The sequence below is a fragment of the Mustelus asterias genome, chromosome 16 (genome assembly GCF_964213995.1).
Source record: "Mustelus asterias chromosome 16, sMusAst1.hap1.1, whole genome shotgun sequence".
In the NCBI taxonomy this organism is placed as follows: domain Eukaryota; kingdom Metazoa; phylum Chordata; class Chondrichthyes; order Carcharhiniformes; family Triakidae; genus Mustelus; species Mustelus asterias.
This window is the reverse complement of record NC_135816.1, coordinates 19,490,277-19,515,388: the sequence shown is the minus strand read 5'-3', so window position 1 is coordinate 19,515,388 and position 25,112 is coordinate 19,490,277. Positions and strand designations below refer to the sequence as shown.

The 25,112-nt window shown below is 43.1% G+C and overlaps 1 protein-coding gene across 1 annotated transcript; it reads left to right on the top strand.

The window, feature by feature from the left end:
• On the top strand, positions 1-11,659 carry grxcr2 (glutaredoxin and cysteine rich domain containing 2). Its single transcript, XM_078230730.1, has 3 exons — positions 1-479; positions 5,457-5,648; positions 9,580-11,659. The coding sequence occupies exons 1-3, from the start codon at positions 141-143 to the stop codon at positions 9,757-9,759; spliced, it is 711 nt and encodes a 236-aa protein (XP_078086856.1). The 5' UTR covers positions 1-140; the 3' UTR covers positions 9,760-11,659.
• Positions 11,660-25,112: the final 13,453 nt, after the last annotated feature.

Genomic DNA, 25,112 nt, shown 5'->3' with positions numbered 1-25,112 from the left:
ATTGCAAAGAAGCGGGAGAGCAGAGGAGGCTTAGCTACAACACACTCCGTGAATGAGTTCTAGATCCTCCGGCGGATTGAGGCCTTTTAGTTTTTTGGGGGTTCATCGGGTATTCTGCAGTTCACTAACCAAAGTTGTGAATGGAGGAACTCCGCAGTAAAATAAGTAAGAAGCTTGAAGCCAAGCCCAGGAAAGTGAGATTCCGGATCTCTTCCTCTTACAGCGGCCGTGTCCTGAAGCAGGTTTATGAGGATGGATCGGAGTCAGAGGAACCTGAGGATGAGGGACCCCGTGGGTCACTGAAAACACAATTGAGGGATGAGGGGTTTGATATGGGCCGAGCTAAAGCACAGGAGCGCTGGGACGCTTCTTCAACACGCTTCTTAGCGCAAAGAATAAATGTGTTCAGGGATGGAGACAGGTATAACATGACAGGCGGGCAGAACTTATTCAGCCATCTAACAGCAAACCGTTCCAAGGTAAGTCATTCATTACACTATGACCCTTATCGATTTCTCAAGTGGACTTTAGTGTTCCATTTTAAACAGAGTTTTTAAACTAAGATATAAATGGCTGGGAATGTTGCGCTTTATAATGATGCACTATCACGAGCCTTTCCATAGTCCAAACGAGGCAACATTTCCACAAACAGGTTAAGTAGTTTGTTTTGGGCAGGGATTTTTATTTCTGAATTTATGCTGGCTGTTGTCTATTGGATTAATGTACAGATAGTTCTCAAATTTACTCTTAGCAATCAATCCCTTACAAATAACGGGTCTGTATTTTTCCTGTTCGCTGGTTTCTACTCCATTGGGACCTCCATAGTTATCACCAATTCCCCCTTAATGACCTTTAGAGTCATGCCAATCTCCTTTGTCTAATCTTGATTTTTGGATAAATACCGTTGATTCCTGAGATTTAATTCTTTTGAGCCACTTATCATTACTTTCTATGTTATTCACCCCTACATGGACCATAATCACAGAGTCTCTGCATGTACCCTTCAGTAGCTCTTCTAACCTTCCCTCGATGTGCACTCTTCTAGTTACAGGTTAACCAACTCACCATCCTGTATGTTTTTGCCTTGTGACATGCGTGGCTATCCACTTTCTGGTGCAGACCTCCCATACAGCTGCAATATCTTCATTTTTTTTCAGTCTAATAAGCTGATGACAAGTACGTGGGCAATGCTGACCTCTTTGTTTCAAGATATGAAGCATTCTTATCCCCGTCTCATTTTGTTTTGCCATCTGTGGTCGTCCTTTTGTCCCAGTCGTTGGAGTAGGTGAACATAGGAACTGGAGTAGACCATTTAGCTCTCCAATTCGTCCCATCATTCAATGAGATCATAACTGATCTGTAACCTAACCTCATATAACCACCTTTACTCCATATCCTTTAATATCTTTAGGTTAACAAAAATCTCTCAATCTCAACCTTAAAATTTAGGGTTGACCCAGCACTTTCACCACCCTTAGTAAGTAGACAGTTTCCTAATTGAACTCCGAAAAGACATTGCAAATTTTACCTTATATTCCATATTTCCAAACATCCAACGTGCAGTAATAGTTTCTCACTATCTACCCTATCAATTCCACAGAATCTCTTGCAAACTTCGATTCAATCACTCTTAATCAGAGAATTCCAAGGAATAAAATCCAAGTTTGTGTATTATCTCCTTGTAATTTTACCCTGGGGGCGGGATTTTGGCCGCACTCGCCCCAAGGCCGGAAATTCCCACCCGAGGTCAACGGACCTTTGCATGGTTTGTATCCCACCCGCTACGATTCCCATGGCAGGTGGGATGGGAAACTTCCACCTTTGGGCTGGAATTTACCACCCCATCCGTCACAGGAATCAGAACGAGGTGAGTGGCGAACTATGGGAAGGTCCGTTGACCTTGGGTGGTATTTCGGGACAAGTGGCCTGTAAACTCCTGCCCTTAGAGTCTGGGTATCATTTTATTAAATTTAAACTGATTTAATCCAAGATCAATATACTCTTCTTGAGGTGTGATGCCCAGAACTGCTGGCAACATTTCAGGTCTGGTCTAACCACCGCTTTGTCTTGCTGAAGCATGACTTTTGGCAACATTTCAGGTCTGGTCTAACCACCGCTTTGTCTTGCTGAAGCATGACTTTTGTCCCCTTCTATCTGGTTCATTAATATCCTTTAAACAAAGAACAAAGAACAGTACAGTACAGGAACAGGCCTTTCGGCCCTCCAAGCCTGCACCGATCATGATGCCTGCCTAAACTAAAACCGTATGCACTTGCGGAGTCCGTATCCTTCCATTCCCATCCTATTCATGTATTCGTCTAGATGCCCTTAAATGCCACGATCGTACCTGCTCCCACCACCTTCCCGGGCAGCGCATTCCAGACATTCAACTTGCCTCGCGCATCTCCTCTAAACTTTTCCCCATGCACCTTAAACCTATGTCCCCTAGTATTGACTTTTCTACTCTAGGAAAGAGCATCTGACTATCCACTCTGTCCATGCCACTCACAATCTTGTAAACCTTTATCAGGTTGCCCCTCAACCTCGGTCGTTCCAGTGAGAACAAACTGAGTTTATCCAACCTCTCCTCATAACTAATACCCTCCAGACCAAGCAACATCCTGGTAAACCTCTTTTGTACCTTCTCCAAAGCACCCACATCCTTCTGGTAGTGTGAGACAATCAGAATTGTACACAATATTCCAAATGAGGCCTAACTAAGGTTCTGTACAGCTGCAGCATGACCTGCCAATTTTTACACTCAATGCCCCGGCTGATGAAGGCAAGCATGCAGTATGCCTTTTTGACGACCTTGTCCACTTGCGCTGCCACTTCAGTGATTGGTGGACATGTACGCCCAGATCTCTCTGTCTGTCAATACTCTTAAGGGTTCTACCATTTACTGTATAATCCCTACATGCATTGGACCTTCCAAAATGCATTACCTCACAATTGTCCGGATTAAACTCCATCTGCCATTTCTTCGCCCAAGTCTCCAACCAGTCTATATCTTGCTGTATCCTTAGGGAAGGAAATGTGCCATCCTTCAGTGTCCTCTGAACACGGGCAATTAGGGTTGGGCAATAAATGCTGGCCTAGCCAGCGATGCCCACAACTCCCATAAATAAAAAAAAAGTATTCTAGTCCTTTAGACATACAGGCCAACATTCCATTAGTCTTTTAAAGTTATTTTGTGTACTTGTCCATTACATTTTAATAGTCTCTGTACATGGACCCATGGGCGGTCTGTGTCCATTTGAGTTTCTCAGATCTGTAAAATATTTTCTATATCATGAAAAAATAAAAATTGTTGCTGTGTGGAGTCAAATCCCCTGATATAAACTTCGTACAAAAGATTCTGAGTTTGTAGATATAGCCTCAAAAACTGCAGTGAACAACATTATCATATGAATATGCTTTTGCATATTATTTTGCATATTTATCTCAAATTTCCATCTGTTATTCAGACAGAAGCCATTAAACACAGTATTGGTTTTAAAAGGATTCACATCTCCATTACAATGTGGGGAAAGGAATTTGAAACCAGTGCACCAAGTATTAAACACGACAGAGTAACTTTAGGTTTTAATTTGTATGAGTATTCTCATACATCATCTTTCACAATGGTTTAGTCTTTCTCTTTCAGCTGTCTATTTGATATGTAATTATTACTCATGTATCTTTATCAATATACAGTGCTTTCCAATCAAAAGCATCTCAAATGACAATTTAATTTACAATCTTACATTCGGTCATTTGATAGTACAGCATTTACTAACACTTACAGCACTAGTCAACATGGCTTTGTGAAAGGTAAATCATGTTTGACCAATTTGCTCAAATTCTTTCAGGATGTAACAGAGAGAGTAGATAGAGGAGAACCTGTAGATGTAGTGTATGTAGATTTCAAAAAAGTAATTGACAAGGTGCTGCATAAGAGGCTGAAATATAAAATAAAAGCCCTTGGAATTGGAAGAAGTCTGTTAGCATGGATTGAAAACTAGCTGCCAGATAGAAAACAGAGTTGGAATAAATGAGTCATAGAATCATAGAATCCTATAGTGCAGAAGGAGGCCATTCGGTCCATCAAGTCTGCACCGACCTCAATCCCACTCGGGCCCCATCCCCATAACCCCATGCATTTACTCTAGCTAGTCCCCTGACACTAAGGGGCAATTTAGCATGGCCAATCCACCTAACCCGCACATCTTTGGAGTGTGGGAGGAAACCAGAGCACCCGGAGGAACCCACACAGACACGGGGAGAACATGCAGATTCCACACAGACCGTGACCCAAGCCGGGAATCAAACCCGGGTCCCTGGAGCTGTGAGGCAGCAGTGCTAACCATTGTGCCACCATGCTGAGTCCTTTTCAGAATGGGAAGATGCAACTAGTGGATCAATTCTTGGCCTGCAATTGTTCACTATTTACATTAATGATCTGGAAGTAGGAACAGAATGTAAGGTTTCTAAATTTGCTGATGGTACGAAGATAGGTGGGAGGGCATGTTGTGATGAGGATATTGTGATTCTGTAACAGGATATAGATAGATTGGGTGACTGGCAGATTAGAAAATCTGGCAAATGGAATTTAATGTGGGGAAGTGTGAGGTTCTACACTTTGGTAGGAGGAATCAAAGGCAGATTATAATCCAAATGGAGAGAGGCTGCAGGTGAGTGACGTACAGAGGGATCCAGGTGTTCTTGTGTATGAATCACACAAAGCTAGTATGCAGGTCCAACAAGCAGTTAAGAAGGCAAAGGGCATTTTGGCCTTTATTGCAAAGGGGTTGGAGTTTGAAAATAGGGAGGTTTTGATGCAATTGGGTGTTGATGAGGCCTCACCTGGAATATTGTGTTTGGTTTTGCTCGCCTTACCTAAAAATGGATATAGTAACATTGGAGGCCATTGAGAGAAGATTCCCAGGCTAATTCCTGGGATGAGAAGGTTGTTCTATCAAGACAGACTAAATAGTTCCAGTGTGTATTCCTTGGAGTTCAGAAAAGTGAGGGGTAACCTTATGCAAATATAAGGGAGCTTGATAGGGTAGATGATGAGATGTTTTCACTACTGGGAGAGTCTCGAACTAGGGGACATAGCTACAAACTAAAGGGCCGGGCATTGAAAACTGAGATACGTAGAAATTTCTTCTTGCAGAGAATTCTCTGCCGCAAAGGGTAGTGGAGGCTGAATCATTAGAAGTATTTAAAGTGGAGGTGGATAAATATTTGATAGATCGAGGAATAGAGGACAATGGGGAAATAGCACTAAAAAGGAGTTGATCATATTAAATGGTGAGGCAGACTTGAAAGACCTGGTGGTCTACTCCTGCTTCTATTTCTTGTGTTTTGTGCATTGCTAATGTCTTTTTTTTCAGCAATCTTATTAATCTCAAATATTGCCAGTTCTAGTGCAGTATCTGTATGAGTCACACAGCATGTCTCTGCATTCCTAGCCATCGACAATACTGAATTTTGGGAAAATTATCATCTACACCAGCAATCTAAGGATCATAAAGGCACCGCTGACTCAGAAACAGATCTTAAGTAAACTTCTCCAAACTCAGCTGATATCTGGAAATACAGCAAACCTGGACGGAAAGGGAGAGGCTGAAGAAAGCAGTGAAAAGCAGTTAGGGACAGCTGAGGTACTTTATACATTTTTATTCATTTAAATGAAGAAATAAAAGCCCCGATTTAAATTGATCACGGTAAATTATCAAAATACATTCAACCCCTTTGAAAAATTTCCAATGTTCAAAGACTTAAAATTGTATCAGCATTGATGTTAGTTTGGTGTTCCTCCGTTATACATATTTAAAACACTCACTCGACTTGCTCAGGATATCTATCCACAGGGACTAATTGATTCTTCATGTGGCCCTCCACTCTGGGATTTAGAATAACAGATCTTGTAACTTGAAACTCCATTTGGTGTTCATTTAATTGGGATGGATTTGGTCCTGAAATGAGTTATTAAAAGACCTGACCAAATTAGTTTCTGTTGGGGCTGGATACCAGCTTCTCATGAAAGATTGATCACTGTGTGAGTCTTAGCTTCTTATTCCTTGTCAACTTGTTTGAATTCCGACAGCAATCTTCTCACTCTCTGTTACAACCACGGCATTATCCACATGAAAGGCTCAGGTCGAAAAGAGAAACCAATTCTTTTCTCATGGTATTGAATAGAATTTTAAACTTTCAATCATCAGTTACAGTAATATCTTTTCTCAGAGCTTACAAAGTGCAATGTTAGCTCAAGAGTTTCTTTGTCCTGTTTGTCTTTTAGTGAGAAAAAAATCAAGAAATAAGACGCCACTAACCTGTGATAATTATATTTTGTTCTCTTTGGTCTATTGTTTTCTGTTCCTTCTGTTTAAGGTGCGAGGGGCAAGGTTTAAAGGAGATGTACGAGGCAAGTTTATTAGACAGAGGGTGGTGGGTGCCTGGAACTCGATGCCAGGGGAGGTAGTGGAAGCAGATACAGTAGTGACTTTTAAGGGGTGTCTGGACAAATACATGAATAGGATGGGAATAGAGGGATATGGTCCCTGGAAGGGTAGGGGGTTTTAGTTCAGACGGGCAGCATGGTCAGTGCAGGATATCTATCTTAGAATCTTAGAATCTTAGAAACCCTACAGCACAGAAAGAGGCCATTCGGCCCATCGAGTCTGCACCGACCACAATCCCACCCAGGCCCTACCCCACATCCCTACATATTTACCCACTAATCCCTCTAACCTACGCATCCCAGGACACTAAGGGCAATTTTTTTTAGCATGGCCAATCAACCTAACCCGCACATCTTTGGACTGTGGGAGGAAACCGGATCACCTGGAGGAAACCCACGCAGACACGAGGAGAATGTGCAAACTCCACACAGACAGTGACCCAAGCCGGGAATCGAACCCAGGTCCCTGGAGCTGTGAAGCAGCAGTGCTAACCACAGTGCTACCGTGCCGCCCCTAACCACTGTGCTACCGTGCCGCCCTCTATGGAGGGCCGAAAGGCCTGTTCCTGCACTGTAATTTTCTTTGTTCTTTGTTCGTTGGTCTTTTTATTTAGTAACAGGCCTCCATTGGCGTAATGTAAAAATCAATATTGAGAACTGGCCGACTGGATAAGTTACTGTCAGCACTTGATATGAAAAAAGGGAAAAAGAAAACAGGTTCGAGATTAAAAGCAAAAATGTGGAGTGTCTTGTCATAGCTGGCTTTGGTGACTCTAAACAACTCACACGCAATGAATTGCACAGTGGTTGCTGCTATGTCAGAAAGCAAAGTGATTTTGGGAATAGTAATATCCCACGAGCAACAATTTGGGGAATGGCTGATTGATCTATTTTCTGTGGTGCTGGTTGAAGTAGGGATGACCAGAATTCATTTTTCATTGCACAGTGCCTTGGAATCTCCAGTTTCTCACTGAGCCATTAAAATAGGCAGCAGGGCCTCAATTAACACTGTAACTGTGTGCTCAAGTCATGGGGGCTAGAGCTTAAACCTGACTCAGCATCAAAACTGATACCAATTAGGCTAAGTTAATGCATAGGGGCCTCAGGAACAGCACTATGAACACAAATAATTTCAATCAAATTTGTTAAAATAGTAGTTCTGGTGGTACAAATGTACAATTTATAGTCATTTACATAAATTAGAATAAATAAAATTCTAGAACCATAGAGGTTGATAGTACCTAAAATGGCCGCTTGTCCCATTGAGTCTGTGCCAACCTTTTGCTACAACAATCCATGACAAATCTCACTACCCTGTGCTCTTTCTTCCCGTAGCCTTATACCTATGGGTGGAATCTTCCGCTTCCACCAGCCACAGGGCGGGCGGGGAAAGTAAGATTTGGTGGGAGGCCAAAAAAATCAGTTTCCCAATGTCGGTAAATGAGTTTGGAATTTTGTCCTCCTGACTTTCATGATGGCTTAAAGGTAGGTTGAGTGTCCCGTGGATACCAGAATCTTTTCCCAGTCAGTCCATTGAAATGCTTCATCATGTTAATGAGCTTTGTCAAAAGTCCTCGTAGGTTTTTCTGCTCCAGTAGATATAGTCCCAATATCACAAGCCTGTCTTTACCACTGTAGCTTCTTAATCCAGGCATCAGCCGAGTCAATCTACACTGAACTGCCTGACTTTAATGCCCTTTGTAAAATAGAAATGCACACAGAACTCTAATATCTATGGATTAGGCCATCTGTTGTTGGCTATCAAGTTTATTTCAGTACTTAAAACACTTTTTAAAACTTCACAGAATTCTTCGTCCAATGTCGGCCTGGGCAGCTCAGTCAGTAGAGCATGAGACAGGGTTGTGGTTTTGAACCCCAGGTTGGGTGACTGTTCCTTTATGGGACAGCACGGTGGTACAGTGGTTAGCACTGCTGCCTCACAGCGCCAGGGACCCGGGTTCAATTCCCAGCTTGGGTCATTGCACGTTCTCCCTGTGTCTGCGTGGGGTTGCTCCGGTTTCCTCCCACAGTCCGAAAGACGTGCTGGTTAGGTGCATTGGCCATGCTAAATTCTCCCTCGGGGTACCCAAATAGATGCCGGTGTGTTGTGACTGGGGGATTTTCACAGTAACTTCATTGCAGTGTCAAGGTAAGCCTACTTGTGCCACTAATAAATAAACTTTAAAACTTCAGAGAAGATGAACAAAAGCCCTGGAAAAGTGGTATAAATGGCTAATATTTTTTATAATGATGACGTGAGTTATTACACATATTAAACAAATGATGATGTCAGTTGGTGGTGTTATTGTATTTGGGTCCCAGGTCTAAGGTGATGCAGCAAAGTGGTAACATCATCAGCTAAAAGAGATTAAAAAAAGGAAAAGATCCTAGGTTGCTTGTGTGTGAAGTTACATAGAAACATAGAAGATAGCAGCAGGAGGAGGCCATTTGGCCCTTTGAGCCTGCTTTGCCATTCATCACGATCATGCCTGATCATCCAACTCAATAGCCCAACACTGCTTTCTCCCCATAACTTTTGATCCCATTCTCCCAAGTGCTATAATTTAGCTGAAGTTTCCTTTCCCCAAGCTGTTTCTCCAAGGTTTCTGCTAATCTTCCACTGACGTTATGATAGAAGAGCTGGAGAAACCCTGCCGAGGCTTGCAGAGTTACTGCACACTGCCTTACCATAATATCAAAACAGAAGGTGCTGGAAATGCCCAACAGATCATGCAGCATCCACGGAGAGAGAAACAGAGTTAATATTTCACAGGTCACTGACCTTTCATCAGGTCTGCTATGTTGAGGGAAACAGGTTTTCGGAGAATGAAACACTCACGTAGGCGTGCAGTGAGTAAAGAACAAATGTTCCTCCACATGGACAGAGCAACGATAGGAAGGAGAGGCAGTTCAAGATGTTCTTGAGCAATTCTGCGCAGCTAGTTATTAAGCAACATTTTTCGAGGCATTAGGAACAGGTCTTCATCACCTTTTGGCCAGCCCATGATACAAAGAATGGAGAGACATAAAAGAAGAGAAGAAATGAAAAACTCTTGCACATTATCAACAGGTTATCCACATGTAATGAAATGCCTGCCAGTCTGATTCCTGATTTAAATCTATTTCAGGTGGGTGAATCGGAGCCTGCGTGCCTACAGTGCGATGGGGCGGGATGTGTCCCTTGCTCTTTGTGCCATGGAAGCAAGCTCTCAATGTTTGCCAACCGATTCAAGGAGTCATTCCGAGCCATACGATGCCCAGGATGTAACGAGAAGGGAGTGCAGCCATGCCAGACCTGTGCTCACTGAAAACCTTAATACATTCAATAAACTAATGATGACTAAAATCCTATAACCTCTGTTTGTGAATTTACAGTCCCATACTGAACCTTTGTTGGAAAGTGTTGGGTTTGTGGGAGTGAGGGTTGGGGTGGGTGTTTGGAAAAGGGGTGATGATTGGAGGGTGGAGGTTGTGGGAGTATTTGGCCAAGGAACCTGACCCCTTTTTGATCCAATTGGATGGGCAGTTGAAGAAAGAGGCAGCAGTCCATTTATACAATGGACTTTGGAACAAGTGGCCTCTGCTGACCAGAAATAAGTGATATATGCTTCATTTTCAATTTACCTATTAGAAGGAGGCCATTCGGCCAATCGAGTCTGCACTGACCATAATCCCATCCAGGCCCAATCCCCATAACCCCATGCATTACCCTAGCTCATCCCCCTGACACTAAGGGGCAACTTAGCATGGTCAATCCACCTAACCCGTACATGTTTGGACTGTGGGAGGAAACCGGAGCACCCGGAGGAAACCCACGCAGACACGGGGGGAACGTGCAAACTCCACACAGACAGTGACCCAAACCTGCAATCGAACCTGGGTCCCTGGTGCTGTGAGGCAGCAGTGCTAACCACTGTGCCACCGTGCCGCTATTTGTTTACCTACCTTTTTTTTAACCATATAGCAGTGTGTTGATGGTTTCCGCAGAATGGGGATCGCTGATTATTCCAGTTGATGATGTGAATGCATGCATGCATAAATGGAACAGAATGATCTTCCCACTGCAGTTACATTTATGGTTTTGTTGACAATAAAATAAAAAATATAGAAGTGCTGAGTTTTAATGTGTACAATAATATTCTTTACTGTATAATCCGGTGCATTGGATGTACCTTCAAGCATTTGACTAAAGATTGGTCAGTGCAGATGCCAAATGGCAGGTTATGTGCCAGATTAGACCATATTTCGGAATGGAATGTTTCCGAACACTTTGATGTAGTTACAGTGATGAATATTATCACACTGACCTCAGACTAAATTAAGTTTCTATTGAACAGAGAATTCAACATATGGACCTAGTGGTTCTGTCAGGTTGTGGGGCGGAGGAACTGATGGCATGTTGGAAACAATCGTCAACTGAGATAAATAATTCTTCCTGTTTGATCTTTGAAAGCTGTAAACTGTGTGACCAGTGGAGGCAAATCAGCTTCCATTAACCAGTCACTGTACTGAAGTTGTCCATTCAGAAATCCACAGACAATGACATACAGGAAAAACTGCAAATGTGGGAAATTGGAATTGCAAAGAGAAAATCATTGGAACTGTACAGCAGGTCAGTCAACATCTGAATGGCGATGAAGGAGGCTAGCCCTCAACAAACTGTAGTCGTTCCAGTGTACTCTTAGTAGTAGCAAAGAGTGACTAAATTGTCAGGCAGATCCTGGGGTACACCAGATCCCTAGCTGCAGCTAACCTTCTGGGATGGTCTCTAATTGGTCCTGAATCTTCATCCACCTCTTACAAAGCCATTGTCTTGAGGTTGGAGCAATGGCCGGGGTTTCCCTTCATGTGAATTCCTGGTGCCCTAGTTCTCCATGTGGTCAGTACCCGCTTGCAAAGCACAACAGAGGTGGGGATTGCCGCGGCATCCAGACCAGGATCAAGCCTGGAAGAAAAACCTGGGAAGAAAAGAACATTAAAAGAGTCCCTTTCAAAGAGGAGCAGATAAATTGTCTTTTGCGATTTGTGTTCCTCTCTCTCATGTCTCTATCCAATGCTCTTTGCTTAATTGAAGGGCTGAAAGCGATGGGCTCTCAGGCAACTGCCAATGCCAATACTATTTGATATTGTTGTTTTCTCTGTAATGAATTGTTAATGCTGCACATTAAATATTTAAAAGCAGCTCATATCCTGTGGTGCTGCTCATACAACCAAATAACAATTATTTGTGTCTGGCTCTTGCAACTATTTTGCAACTTGGAAATTCGCTGTTTTACTTCTCTGCCATTCCTGTTTGTCTTCCATCCTTTCCTTGAGAACTAATTAACTGCGTTCTTCAGGGCAGTTGTCTCCCTTGCCTGTGTGCCTCTGAGCATGTTTACACGAGAGGCCTGTAATTCCGGGGGTTAGGGTGTGCAATCTACCAATGCAAGCATAATGAAGCAGAACCTTTACCTGCTCATGCATGCAGCCATAAACCATCTCCCCCGATTACAGGGGGGCCTTTCCATTCATGGAGCTTGCTGCCAGCATCTTCAAAGGACACTCCAGCTTACGGTGAGGTATTCTCATGTGGTAAAGCTATGCACAGCCACTCCTTTTTTGTCTTGGCTGTGGAAAAATGGCAGGCAGAAAATCTTCAGATCCTGAAGGAGCATTTTTAAAAAAATGTCAGTTCCAATTTATAGATGTAAAAGGTAGAATTTCTTTATTAGTTTGGATAATCTCCTATCCGTGCCGCTTTGACACAGGGAGAACAGTTAGAAGATCCACTTATCTTCCCCCCTCCATATCAAAATGGCTGCAAGGCAGTGCGTCTCATAGAGTCATAGAGTCACAGAGGTTTACAGCATGGAAACAGGCCCTTCGGCCCAACTTGTCCATGCCACTCTTTTTTTTTAACCATTAAGCTAGGCCCAATTATTGGTGTTTAGCCCAGATCCCGTTATACCCATCTTACCTATGGAAGTGTCTAAATGCTTTTTAAAAGTCAAAATTGTATCCACCTCTGCTAAAAGTTAAACTTTATTTATTAGTCACAAATAGGCTTACATTTCATACTGCAATGAAGTTACTGTGAAAATCCCCTACTACTACCTCTGGCAGCTTGTTCCAGACACTCACCACCCTCTGTCTGAAAGAATTGCCTCTCTGGACCCTTTTGTATCTCTCCTCTCTCACCTTAAACCTATGCTCTCTAGTTTTAGACTCCCCTGCCTGCATGGAATTGGCTCAAATCCTATTTTATGAGTCTCAATCCAAAGGGTTCTGGTCTGGTCTCAAGTGGGATTTCAGGGCTCAGATTCTTAGTTTCAGTCCTCTTCATCTGTAATGTTGTTTCCCCCTTTCTGGCACTTTCTCTTGTTTTCTTTATTTTGTTTTCCCTTCATTTCTTTCTTCACTCTGTCATTTTGATTGTTTCAATGACTTGACTAGTTTGAAATTTCTCTCTGACTCTCTTCAGAATGTGAATTCTTGCTTTTTGTAATTGGTTTTCTGTAGAAGGCTTTCTGTTGAAGATACAGACACTGAACTGGGCTTGAAACAGGTGACTAAAACAATAAATACCCCGGAGCAAGTTAAAAAAGACAGGGGATGAAGAGGGTATAAGTACCAAAAAAAAGTAACGCATCGCAAAAGATTGCACATCGGTAGAGAATAAAGGTGTTTGCTGTGAACATGCAATTGAGCCAGTCTATAAGAGAAAATAAATATCTTAAATTTGCATGTCGATGGGTGTAGGATCCATTCATTCCTCAGAATAGACGGAGACAGCACTGGTCCGAAGTTGAATTTCTTTTATGAAATAAAACTTAAAATTGACATTACAGAATGAGAAGAAAGGATTATTTGAGAGAGAGAGAGAGAGCAAGATACCAGCAAAAGCCGGTATTGTGCTAGTCAAAGGCCTCAGAACATACTCTGGGTTGAATTGACTAAACATGGATCTGTGGCTACAATATAAATTAATTCATATCTGTGTTATTTGAAATTGTTGGTACAAACTGTGTCTCTGACTTCAATAAACAATTTGCAGCTGTGGCCGTGGAAAGCTTTGTTTTGGCTTATGAAAAAGTCTGTTCACCTTACAAAAATGCAGTCAATTTCTAAGCTAATCCCAGCATTCCCAGCTGAGTTTTAAAATGTGGCCAAGTTAGTTTTAAAGCTTAACATTGTTAGTTAACCCCTACAATCGAGCATTTAAATGTAAATGCACTGGCAGAAATATCTTAAAGTGAAGTCTTTTGCATCAACTGAAGCAAAAGAGCAGGCAAGGATATGAATGATGGGCTGAATGGCCTCATTTTGTGCTGGTTGATTCTCAATGATGAGATGAAGTTGCAAAGTGGCGACGATAAATGCTAATAACTAGTCTTACATGAACATGGAGACAATTATATAGTGAGTTCAGTGGCTTTTTTTGAAAAGGGAGAATCATTGCCGTTAACCATTCAGTTATACATCAAGCGGAGGCAGAAATAAAATGGTGCCTGGAACCAATGTCCCGAGAATGAATTCAATGATGTGATTAAAACTGAAGCTAATCATAGAATAGAATCCCTACAGTGCAGAAGGAGGCCATTCGGCCCATTGGGTCTGCACCGACCGCAATCCCACCCAGGCCCTACTCCCATGACCCCACACATTTACCCCACCAATTCCCCTGACATGGCCATCAACCTAACCCGCACATCTTTGGAGTGTGGGAGGAAACCGGAGCACCCGGAGGAAACCCATGCAGACTCGAGGAGAATGTGCAAACTCCACACAGGCAGTGACCCGAGGCCGGGATTGAACCCGGGCCCCTGGCGCTGTGAGGCAGCAGTGCTCAGCACTGCGCCAGTGAGCCACACAAAGTGGCACTCAAGCGCTATTTTTTTCTCAGGATTATATATTTTTGTGTGTGGAGGCCGATGCTGCGCTTCAGTGAATCAGTATTGTGGAGAATGGGAAAGGTCTGACACTTGGCGCTTTCAGACCAATCAAATGTGTGATGGTGTGCATGACAACACAAGATGCATAACATTTAGTTGTAGCTGGTATACGAGAAGGAATTCTTGAGCAAGCGAAGACAACTGAGCTGCTTACCCTCTGCCTTATTGTGACTGGCCTCTGCTAATTCAGCATTGTTTCATGGTAGCATTGTTCAGATCCATGGTTTTAAGGACCTGTGGTAGCAAATTGCCACTCCCTGTGTTTCATTATGAAGCCCATTTCATTAAACATCATTAAATATTATACAGCACAGCTATCAAATATTTATCATCAATTACATTATGCAATATTAAATATTTACTTGCAATGTTAAATATTTATTCTGCTGAATAACACTAAACCTTATTAATCATGCATTATATCTTGTTTATGGTAAAGCATTTTAACTAGGTAGGGTATAGATAAGATCTAAATTGTAACATCTTTACATGTGTCAATTATAAATTATGCTTATCATTGAGTAAAAACATTTGAATTTTTTGGACCAAAAAAGAGCATTGGCAATCAATTCTACTTAGAATCCCGACAGTGCAGAAGGAGGCCATTCGTCCCATCGAGTCTGCACCAACAACAATCCCATCCTGGCCCTATCCCCGTAACCCCACATATTTACCCTGCTAACCCCCTGACACTAAGGAGCAATTTTGCATAGCCAATCAACCTAACCCGCACATCTCTCCATGGTCCCTCTATCTCTCTCAGCACTTTTTTTTTAACCAACCTTCTTCCATCCTCTCTCATTCCCATTCTCTCCCACACACTCAAGGACCATGCTAAGTTTCTCACTGAGATATCTTCCTTGCTTCCTCTCTCAGCATCTGCACTGAGCGACTTCTCATCTTTATGTAGTTGATTTCAACTTCCATCTTAACTCAACGTGCTGTCTCTCCTATGAGTTCACAAATCTCTCTTCTCCTTTCCTTATCTCACTCCCTCAACATGAACTCACAGAATCGTGATGTGGAGATGCCGGCATTGGATGGGGGTGGGCACAGTAAGAAGTCTCACAACATCAGGTTAACGTCCAACAGGTTTATTTGGTAGCATGAGCTTTTGAAGTTCTGCTCCTTCATCAAGTGAGTGGAGAAGTAGCTTTGCCTGTTAGACTTTAACCTGGTGTTGTGAGACTACTTACTGTGTTCACAGAACTGTGTTCATGGCCAATCCCTTGACCTTGCCATCTGACATGCTCCCCGTGTCCATCGTATCAAGTACAACTAAGGTAGTCTCTGACTACTTTGCATATCGCTCTCCATTCACACACTACCTGCCACTTTCAAACCTGCTTTTCCACTGGGGAAAAAGTTCTTTCCCAATTCACTTTGAACTGCACTTTCAAAGTCCCAGCAGTCTAGACTTCCACTCACCACAACACTGCTGTTGCAGTTATCTATTGCTCAACAACACCATGATCCACACTTGTGATGCCCTGGTCCCCATTAAAGTGATTACTCTATTTCATGTTTGGTCATTCAATGGTACACCCACCAGCCCTTAAATCCGATTTAACCATTCACCTCCAGATCTGGCTGTAACACATAAATCGCCATCGGGTTCACTAATCCTCTGCCAAAACTGCTCACGGTTCCCGATCAGCCTGGGTGGCAAAGACAACTCCCAGCTTTTATTCACTGCCTCAAACTGTCTTTTTTACACCCCTCTCAGCTCGATCGCTGGCCAGCCCGGGACCCCCGCAGCGCTGTCCCTCCAACACCCCCCATGGCCCGATCGTGGCCTGATCGCGGCCCCATCGCGGCCCCCACAAGCATTTCTGGGCCAGCCCCAACCCTCCCTCCCATCCCGGAGCACCCTGATCTCCAACCCTCCCCCCCCAGCAGTGATGATCCCCTCCCCACCCCACCCCACCCCAGCAGACCACCCCCACCCCTGCGGGAGGCAGACCCCCCTCGCCCCCCACCCAGAGGGTGGGGGGGGGCTGCCTCAGAGGGTGGTAACAGTCTGGAATGCACCGCCTGGGAGGGTGGTGGAGGCGGGATGCCTCATATCCTTTAAAAAGTACCTGGATGAGTACTTGGCACGCCATAACATTCAAGGCCAAGTACTGGCAAGTGGGATTAGGTGGGCAGGTCAGGATCTTTCATGCATCAGTACAGACTCGATGGGCCAAAGGGCCTCTTCTGCACTGTTGTATTCTGTGTTTCTGTGATTCCGTGAACATAGAAACATGGAAGAAAGGAGCAGGAGGAGACCATTTGGCCCTTCGAGCCTGCCCCGCCATTCATCATGACCATGGCTGATTGTCCAACTCAATAGCCTAATCCTGCTTTCTCCCCATAACCTTTGATCCCATTTGCCCCAAGGGGGTGGAATTTGTATTTGTAAAAACAGTCAAGAGGAAGAAATCCAAAAAGAGGATGGTGTAAAACCTGGAGTGGATTCGCTGGTCAGGTGGAGCGAAAGCTCTATTCAAAAACTGCTTTGGACAACGTGGAGTGGATTTTGGAAAGCAGGCCACCAAGCGAAAGTACTATTACAGCATGTTTTGGGAGTGGAGTGTGGAAACTCTCATATGACAATCATCTGAGGAGAAATCCACACTAACTTGGGTTCAGAGAGAAGTGTGTGTATTTGACCAAAGGGATTTAATGGGTCATTGAGTGTATTGTAGCTTCACATGTACTTTGCTATGTGTGTAATTGTTAAGCTAAAGGGGAAGTAAAGGAGTATTGTATAATAATCCAATTTTGCCTTGTTTTATAAATGTTATGTTTTGCTGTTAAAACTAATTCACGTCCTGTGACTCTGTTCATCCACATTCGATTAAAAAAACGCCTTTTGAGCCAGGCTTCCATTCTGAGACCTTCTCGTCCACTTATAATATCGACTGGGATCGTGATTCTGTCAATATTCGTGCTATGTGGAACACTTATCTTTCCAGAGTGAAGGCCTGGAATTAATTCAAGTAGTACCGTGGGCGGCACAGTAGCATAATGGTTAGCACTGCTGTTTCACAGCGCCAGGGACCCTGGTTCGATTCCCGGATTGGGTCACTGTTGGTGTGGAGTCTGCATGTTCTCCCTGTGTCTGCGTGGGTTTCCCCCCGGGTGCTCTGCTTTCCTCCCACATTCTGATTAGGTGCATTGTGCCGGCCGGTGGCAACTAGGCGAATTTCACAGTAACTTCATTGCAGTAAGCCTTACTTGTGACAAATAAATAAACTTTAAAACTTAACTTTAGTTATGGTGATGGATTGGGGGACAGCTGCCTCAGGCTTAAACAGAACATAGAAAGTCACAGCACAAACAGGCCCTTCGGCCCACAAGTTGCGCCGATCACATCCCCACCTCTAGGCCTATCTATAGCCCTCAATCCCATTAAATCCCATGTACTCATCCAGAAGTCTCTTAAAAGACCCCAACGAGTTTGCCTCCACCACCACCGACGTCAGCCGATTCCACTCACCCACCACCCTCTGAGTGAAAAACTTACCCCTGACATCCCCCCTGTACCTACCCCCCAGCACCTTAAACCTGTGTCCTCTCGTAGCAACCATTTCAGCCCTTGGAAATAGCCTCTGAGAGTCCACCCTATCCAGACCCCTCAACATCTTGTAAACCTCTAGGCTTCTTTCTTCAGGGAGAGCTGTCATAGTCAGAAAGGTGATTACTTGTGTGCCAGTATGAGGCTTGCAGAATAAACTCGTTAAATTTCCATCTCAGACCATGTCGAGGAGGAATTAGTTCTTCCTAAAGAATTCCGTGCTGCCCATCATTGGGCAATGCAGTTTTGAGCCACATTGCTGGAAAACTAATGCATTCGATTGGCAGAGAATGGAAAAATCCTCATCCGTCCTCTTCATTTTTAATAACAAAAGTTTAATAACAAAGAAGCCTCAAGAGATCATTCTAATGATGTCACATGTCTGGGGATCACAGTTAATTTATTTGAAATAAAGTATTTATATTCATTGTGCAAATTAATCAAATACTAACATTGTGGAGGGTGTGTGTGAACAATGGATTACTGTTTGTTAACAGAAAATAATGATTGTACAGCACTGACATTTTTAAAAAAGCAGAAAGATTGGGCGGCATGGTAGTACACTGGTTAGCACTGCTGTCTCACAGCGCCAGGGACCTGGGTTCGATTCCCAGCTTGGGGCACTTTCTGTGCAGTTTGCACATTCTCCCTGCATCTGCGTGGGTTTCCTCCGGGTGCTCCGGTTTCCTCCCACAGTCCGAAAGATGTGCTGGTTAGGTGCATTGGCCATGCTAAATTCTCCATCAGTGTACCCGAACAGGCAGCTGAGTGTGGCCGCTAGGGGATTTTCACAGCAACTTCATTGCAGTGTTAATGTAAGCCGACTTGTGACACCAATAAATAAACTTCAAAGATTGGGGATGGTTTCACGTGTTAGCTGTGGAGGATATGATGCTGGGTAAATGAAAAGTCAGGCATACAGCTAGTTGCCTGCTTTTTCCAGTTCTGTTTGCTGAAATGCAGGTAGCACTGAAGATGGAAGTGGTGCAATAGCTTGTTCTGGTCCATCTCTGTCTTTGTTTGTAGTTCTGTTGATCTGTGTTTCTGAGTCTCATTCTATTTCTTAATGCGCAGTCCAAAACGGTGTCTAAATGATCAAATCTGAATTATTTAAAAGCAGGAAAATGTGCTCTGCTCAAGTTACTCTGATACGAATGCTCGGAGGTGTTCTATTTCCTATCAGTTGCTTTCTCACTGACAATAATCAAACATATTTGTTGGAGATTAAAAGGAGTAAAGCAGCAGGTGACAATACAACAATTAAAGATGGATTAATAGTCATTCAGTGCCCACTTAGGTTTTGAGTGTTTTTTATTGTCTCAGTAGAATACAGGAGGTGATTACTCTGTCAGACGTTAACAGTGTCCTATTATGCGATACTGCGAAGAATAGTGACTGAAAATGCATGATCTTTTACTTATCTCAATAATATATAGCACTGAGCTTTTTCAGGTAACGTGAGAAGGCCAGGAAAGTAGCACAGAGCTGCAACATGCGAGTATCTAATTAAACAAGGCTTTTGTTTCTTTCAGTTCTGCGTGTCTGGCCACCGTCACATGCTAAAGTGCCCTTCTTTTTGCATTGGAATTCCAATGGACACACTCCAACAAGAAAGAAAAATTCCAAGGGGAGTGTCCATTATCAGTGGCTAACCAAAAAAATTAAAGACAGTATTAAACTTAAAGAAAAAGTAGATATTTGCGCATAAACGAGTGGGATGTCAGAAGATTGGAAAGAAGATTGGGCGGCACGGTAGCACAGTGGTTAGCACTGCTGCTTCACAGCTCCAGCGACCTGGGTTCGATTCCCAGCTTGGGTCACTGTCTGTGTGGAGTTTGCACATTCTCCTCGTGTCTGCGTGGGTTTCCTCCGGGTGCTCCGGTTTCCTTCCACAGTCCAAAGATGTGCGGGTTAGGTGGATTGGCCATGCTAAAATTGCCCCTTAGTGTCCTGAGATGTGTAGGTTAGAGGGATTAGCGGGAAGTGTGTAGGGATATGGGGGTAGGGCCTGGGTGGGATTGTGGTCGGTGCAGACTCGATGGGCCAAATGGCCTCTTTCTGCACTGTAGGGTTTCTATGATTCTAAGATAAAGAACATCAAAGAGCGATAAAATGATTGATAAGGGGGGAAAACTAGAGTATGAGAGAAAGCTAGCCAGTAATATATAGACAGATAATAAAAGTTTCTATGGATATTTAAGTAAGAAAAGAGTTAACAAAGTGAGGGTTGGTCCTATAGAAAGTGAGTCTGGGAATTGGTAATGGAAAGTAGGGCTGTAATAGATGAAATAAAACAGGCATCTTGCATCCATTTTCAGTAAAGAGGACGCAAGTAACTGGAAATCATGAAATGGAAGAGAAGGAGATATTGAGCAAATTGTTGGTTCTGTGGGCTGACAAATTCACTGGTCCAGACAGACTTTACCCTCAGGTCTTGAAAGACTTGACAAATGAGATAGTAGATGCATTGGTTTTAATTCTCCAAAATTTCCTATATACGCGGAAGCTTCCATTAGATTGGAAGATAGCAAAAGCAACTCCTTTATTCAAAAAGGGAGGGAGACAGAAAGCAGAAAATCACAGGCCAGTTAGCCCAACATCATATCATAGAATCCCTACAGTGCAGAAGGAGGCCATTCAGACAATCAGGTTGCATCAACTCTCCAACAGAACATCTTACCTATCTCCCCCGCCTTATCCCCGCAACCCCATGCTTTTACCCCACTAATCCTCCTAACCTACACATCTTGGGGCGATTTAGCACAGCCAATCCACCTGTCATAGGGAAAATGTTAGAAACCATTATTAAAGATGTTATAGCAAGGTACTTGGCAAAATTCACGGTAATCAGGCAAAGATACCATGCTTTTGTAAAAGGAAATCATGTTTAACCAATTTATTGGAGTTTTTTTGAAGGCATCGCATGTGATGTGGATAAAGGAGAGCCGGTGGATGTACTGCACTTAGATTTTCAGAAGACATTTGAAAAGGTGCCACATCAAAGGCTTTGCGTAAAATAAAAGCTAGTGGTGTAGGGGTAACGTATTGGCTGGATTGATGATTGGCTAGCTGACAGGATGTGGTATGCCGCAGGGATCAGTGATGGCGCCTCAGCGTTTTACAATTTACATAAATGATTTGGATGAAGGGACTGAAGGTATGGTTGCTAAATTTGCTGACAACACAAAGATAGGTAGGAAAGTAAATTCTGAAGAGGATGTCAGAAGACTACAAAGGAACATAGGTTAAGTGAATGGACAAAAATCTGGCAAATGGACTATAAATGTGGGCAAATGTGAAATTATCCGTTTTGGTAGGAAGAATGAAAAAGAAGTTCATTTTCTAAATGGTGGGAGATTGCCGAGCTCTGGGGTGCAGAGGGATCTGAGTGTCCCAGTGCATTAATCACAACAGTATACAGATACAGCTAGTAATTAGGAAATCTTATAGAATGTTATTATTTACTGTGAGGGGAATTGATTACAAAGGTAAGGAAGTTATTCTTCAGTTGTGCAGGGCATTGGTGAGACCACATCTGGGGCATTGTGTATAGTATTGGTCTCCTTATTTAAGGAAATGTATTAGAAGCAGTTCAGCAAAGGTTTACTAGACCGATACCTGGAAAGGGCAGGTTGCCTTATGAGGAAAGGTTGGAGGGGAGTATTCATTAGAGTTTTGAAGGGTAAGAGGCGACTTGAGCCTGAGGGGTATTGACAGGATGGATGGGGAGAGGATGCTTTCTCTTGTCTGAGAATCTAGAATGAAGGGACACTATTTAAAAATAAAGGGTGAGATTTTCTAGCTTGGCTCATTCTAAAATCCTGCCTGATGTCAACGGACCTTTTAATGGTCCATCCCTCGCCCGCTCCGATTCCTGTGGCAGACCGGATGGTAACATTCCGGCCAAAGGGTGGCTCATTTAAGGTAGACATGGGGAGAATTTATTTTCTCTCACTGGGTCATGACACTTTGTAACTCTCTTCCACAAAAGGCAGTGGAAGCAGATGTCTTTGAAGATGCTTAAGGCTGAGCTAAATAGATTGTTGATTAACAAGGGGGTGGAATATTATTGGGGGTAGGCAGGAACGTTGCATTGAGGTTACAATCAGATCAGCCATGATGTTGTGGAATGGCAGAGCAGGCTTGAGGGGTCAAGAGGCCTACTCCTGCTCCTAATTCTCATGTGCATGTCTGATGGAACAAGAATAAAACCAGGATTCAGAACATTAAGTTGCACAGGGAGATGTAATAACTAAACTTGTTTTCACTGCAAAGGACAACAGGTCCATACAGGTTATCAAAGAAAAATGAATAATGCAGATGTAAGCAGCATATTTAACTTTGAGGTGGAGAGCCTGACTACATGAATATATGATTACAAAGGTGCCTGCAAGGCCGGAGGTTCGAATAATATTTTTCTCCCCTCATGCTTATAAAGATGCAGATTAGATCTTTGATAAAAGTGGCATTGATTTACTTCTAAAATAAAGTATCAGATGAGCACCTGTAAATGAACAGGATTGAAGGTTTTGAGGTCAGGAAAGGGAGATCAAATTATTTATCAAATTCATTAATCCTTGTCCTGTCAGATCTTAGGTGAATAATTGTATGTAGAGCTGGTTTAATATCATGGAGATTGCTTTATTACACTCTGAGAAGTGCTTGGGATGTATTATTTTATTAAAGAGGCTGTGTAACCAAAACGATCTGTATTTACATTGCGTCTTTAATGGAATAGACTCACAAGATGCCTCACCGCAGCATTGTCGAATAAAATTTGACAGAGCCACAGAAGGAGATATTAGGCCAGATGACCAAAAAACTTGGTCAAAGTGATAAATTTTAAGGAGTGGCTTAAAGGAGGGAAATGAACTGAAGATGCTTAAGCACAGAATTTCAGAGCCTAGGGCTTGAGCAGCTGAAAGCTGAGGGATGCACAAGAGGCCGTGTATGAGTGTGTGTGTGTGTGTGTGTATGTGTAACATGTGTGTGTGTGGGTGGCACAGTGGCACAGTGGTTAGCACTGCTGCCTCACAACGCCAAGGACCCGGGTTCAATTCCAGCCTCGGATCAATGTATGTGTGGAGTTTGCACTTTCTCCCTGTGTCTGCGTGGGTTTCCTCCGGGTGCTCCGGTTTCCTGAGAGGGTGAGTGGGTGTATATGTGAGGGAGAGGGATGTGTGTGTGAGAGAGAGAGAGCGGTGAGTGTGTGTATTGGTGAGAGAGGTGGGGTAGTGAGTTGGTATGTGTGTGCGTGTTTGAAATGAGAAACCAGCTCTCTAGCAGCGCTCCCAGTTTTAAATGAATTTGTTTGGCGTCTCTCCTCCCATTGAAAATAACAAAAAAGATAAGACTTGAAGTTATTTGTTGAATAACAGAACATTTTACTGAAAATAAATGTATGCATGTAAGACATGGAAGCACCTTTTAAGTTTGTTTTTATATGTTTGTACATTAATCATTTTGTGTGGATTAATTCTTCAATATAATAAGAATGTTTCTTTCGGCTTCTACCAGAGGTCAAAATGGCACCGTGGCTGGAACAGTTTGGGAAATCCTGATCTCTGTTACTAAATCAATTGAGGACTGAGAAAGGAACACTGGAGAAGGAAGCTGAGTGAATTCGATATAAATCAGGTAAAGAGAGAAAATTACAGGGGCGGATTCTCCGACCTCATCCGTAGCTGGGGTTCTCCAGTCCCACTGCAGTGATTTGGCTGAGCGCCAAATTCCCCGCTCTCGATGGCAGTGGCAGCGGGGTGTGGACGGCCAGAAAATTCCAGCCGCAGGTTGGATTGAGAGTGAGAAAGAAGAAACAGAAAGAGAAAGTAAGAAAACAATCAAAATGTTAAATCTGAAATCTATGAGCAGAATTTCCTTCTTGGAGGAATGAACTTGAACAGACTACGATACTTAAGATTCATCCGCTTACCTTTATAACAAAGTGGGGTACTCGGGTCAGCCCACTGTTTTCTTTCCAACATTCCCATTAAATAAAGGCACCTCTCACCTGCTCAGTATGTCTCAGGGTGCTTTACTGCTAATGAAGTACTTCTGAACTGTAGTCACTGCTGTAATGTAGGAAACATAGTTGGCAATTGCACGCAGCAAGCTCCCCAAAATACCAATGCGATAATGACCAGAGCCTATCCTTACTGATTGCGGTCTGTGAGTTAGGAAGTTCAGTCGCAGAGGGAGGCCCAGGCCATGAAGTTAGGAGATGAGTTTTGTGGGAATAATAGTGTTGAAGGCTGAGCTGTAGTCAATAAATTAGTGAACCAGATGGGTTTTTCGGACAATCGACAATGGTTTCATGGTCATCATTAGATCCTTAATTCCAAATATTTTTTATTGAATTCAAATTCCACCATCTGCCATGACAGGATTCAGAACATTAATTAGCTGAGTTTCTGGATTAATAGTCCAGCAATAATTGAATCTGGGTCATGTGGCGACCAGTGACCATAATTCTGGAAGTTTTCAGATACTCATGGCAAAGGACAAGTGTTGTCCTAGGGTTAGGGTTAAGGTGCTAAATTGAGGGAAGGATAATTACAATCGAATTAGGCAGGATTTGGAGGCTATTGTTTGAGAGAGGCTGTTTGAGGGTAAATCCACATTTGACATGTGAGAATCTTTTAAGAAGCAGTTGATCGGAGTGCAGGACAGGCATGTGCCTCTGAAAAGGAAGGACAGGAAGGGCAGGATTCAGGGACCGTGGATGACCAGGGAAATTGTAGTCTAGTCAAAAAGAAAAAAGATGCATACACGAGGTCTAGGCAATTAAAAACAGATGAAGCACTTGAAGAATACAGGGAAAGTAGAAAAGAAATCAAACAGGGAGTTAGGAGGGCAAAAAAATTGTCACGAAATGTCCTTGGCAGGCAGGATTAAGGAGAATCCCAAGGCATTTTATACATATATTAGGAACAAATGGGTAGCTAGAGAAAGAGTTTGTCCACTCAGGGACGAAGGAGGGAGATTATGCATAGAACCAAAGGAAGTAGGTGAGATCCTTCATGAGTACTTTGCATCGGTATTCACAAAGGAGAGGGACACATTGATTGATGGTGTCTTGGAGGAGTATGTAGACCCTCTAGAGCAAATCATCATTATGAGAGAGGAAGTGTTAGGTGTATTAAAAATTATTAAGGTAGACAAATTC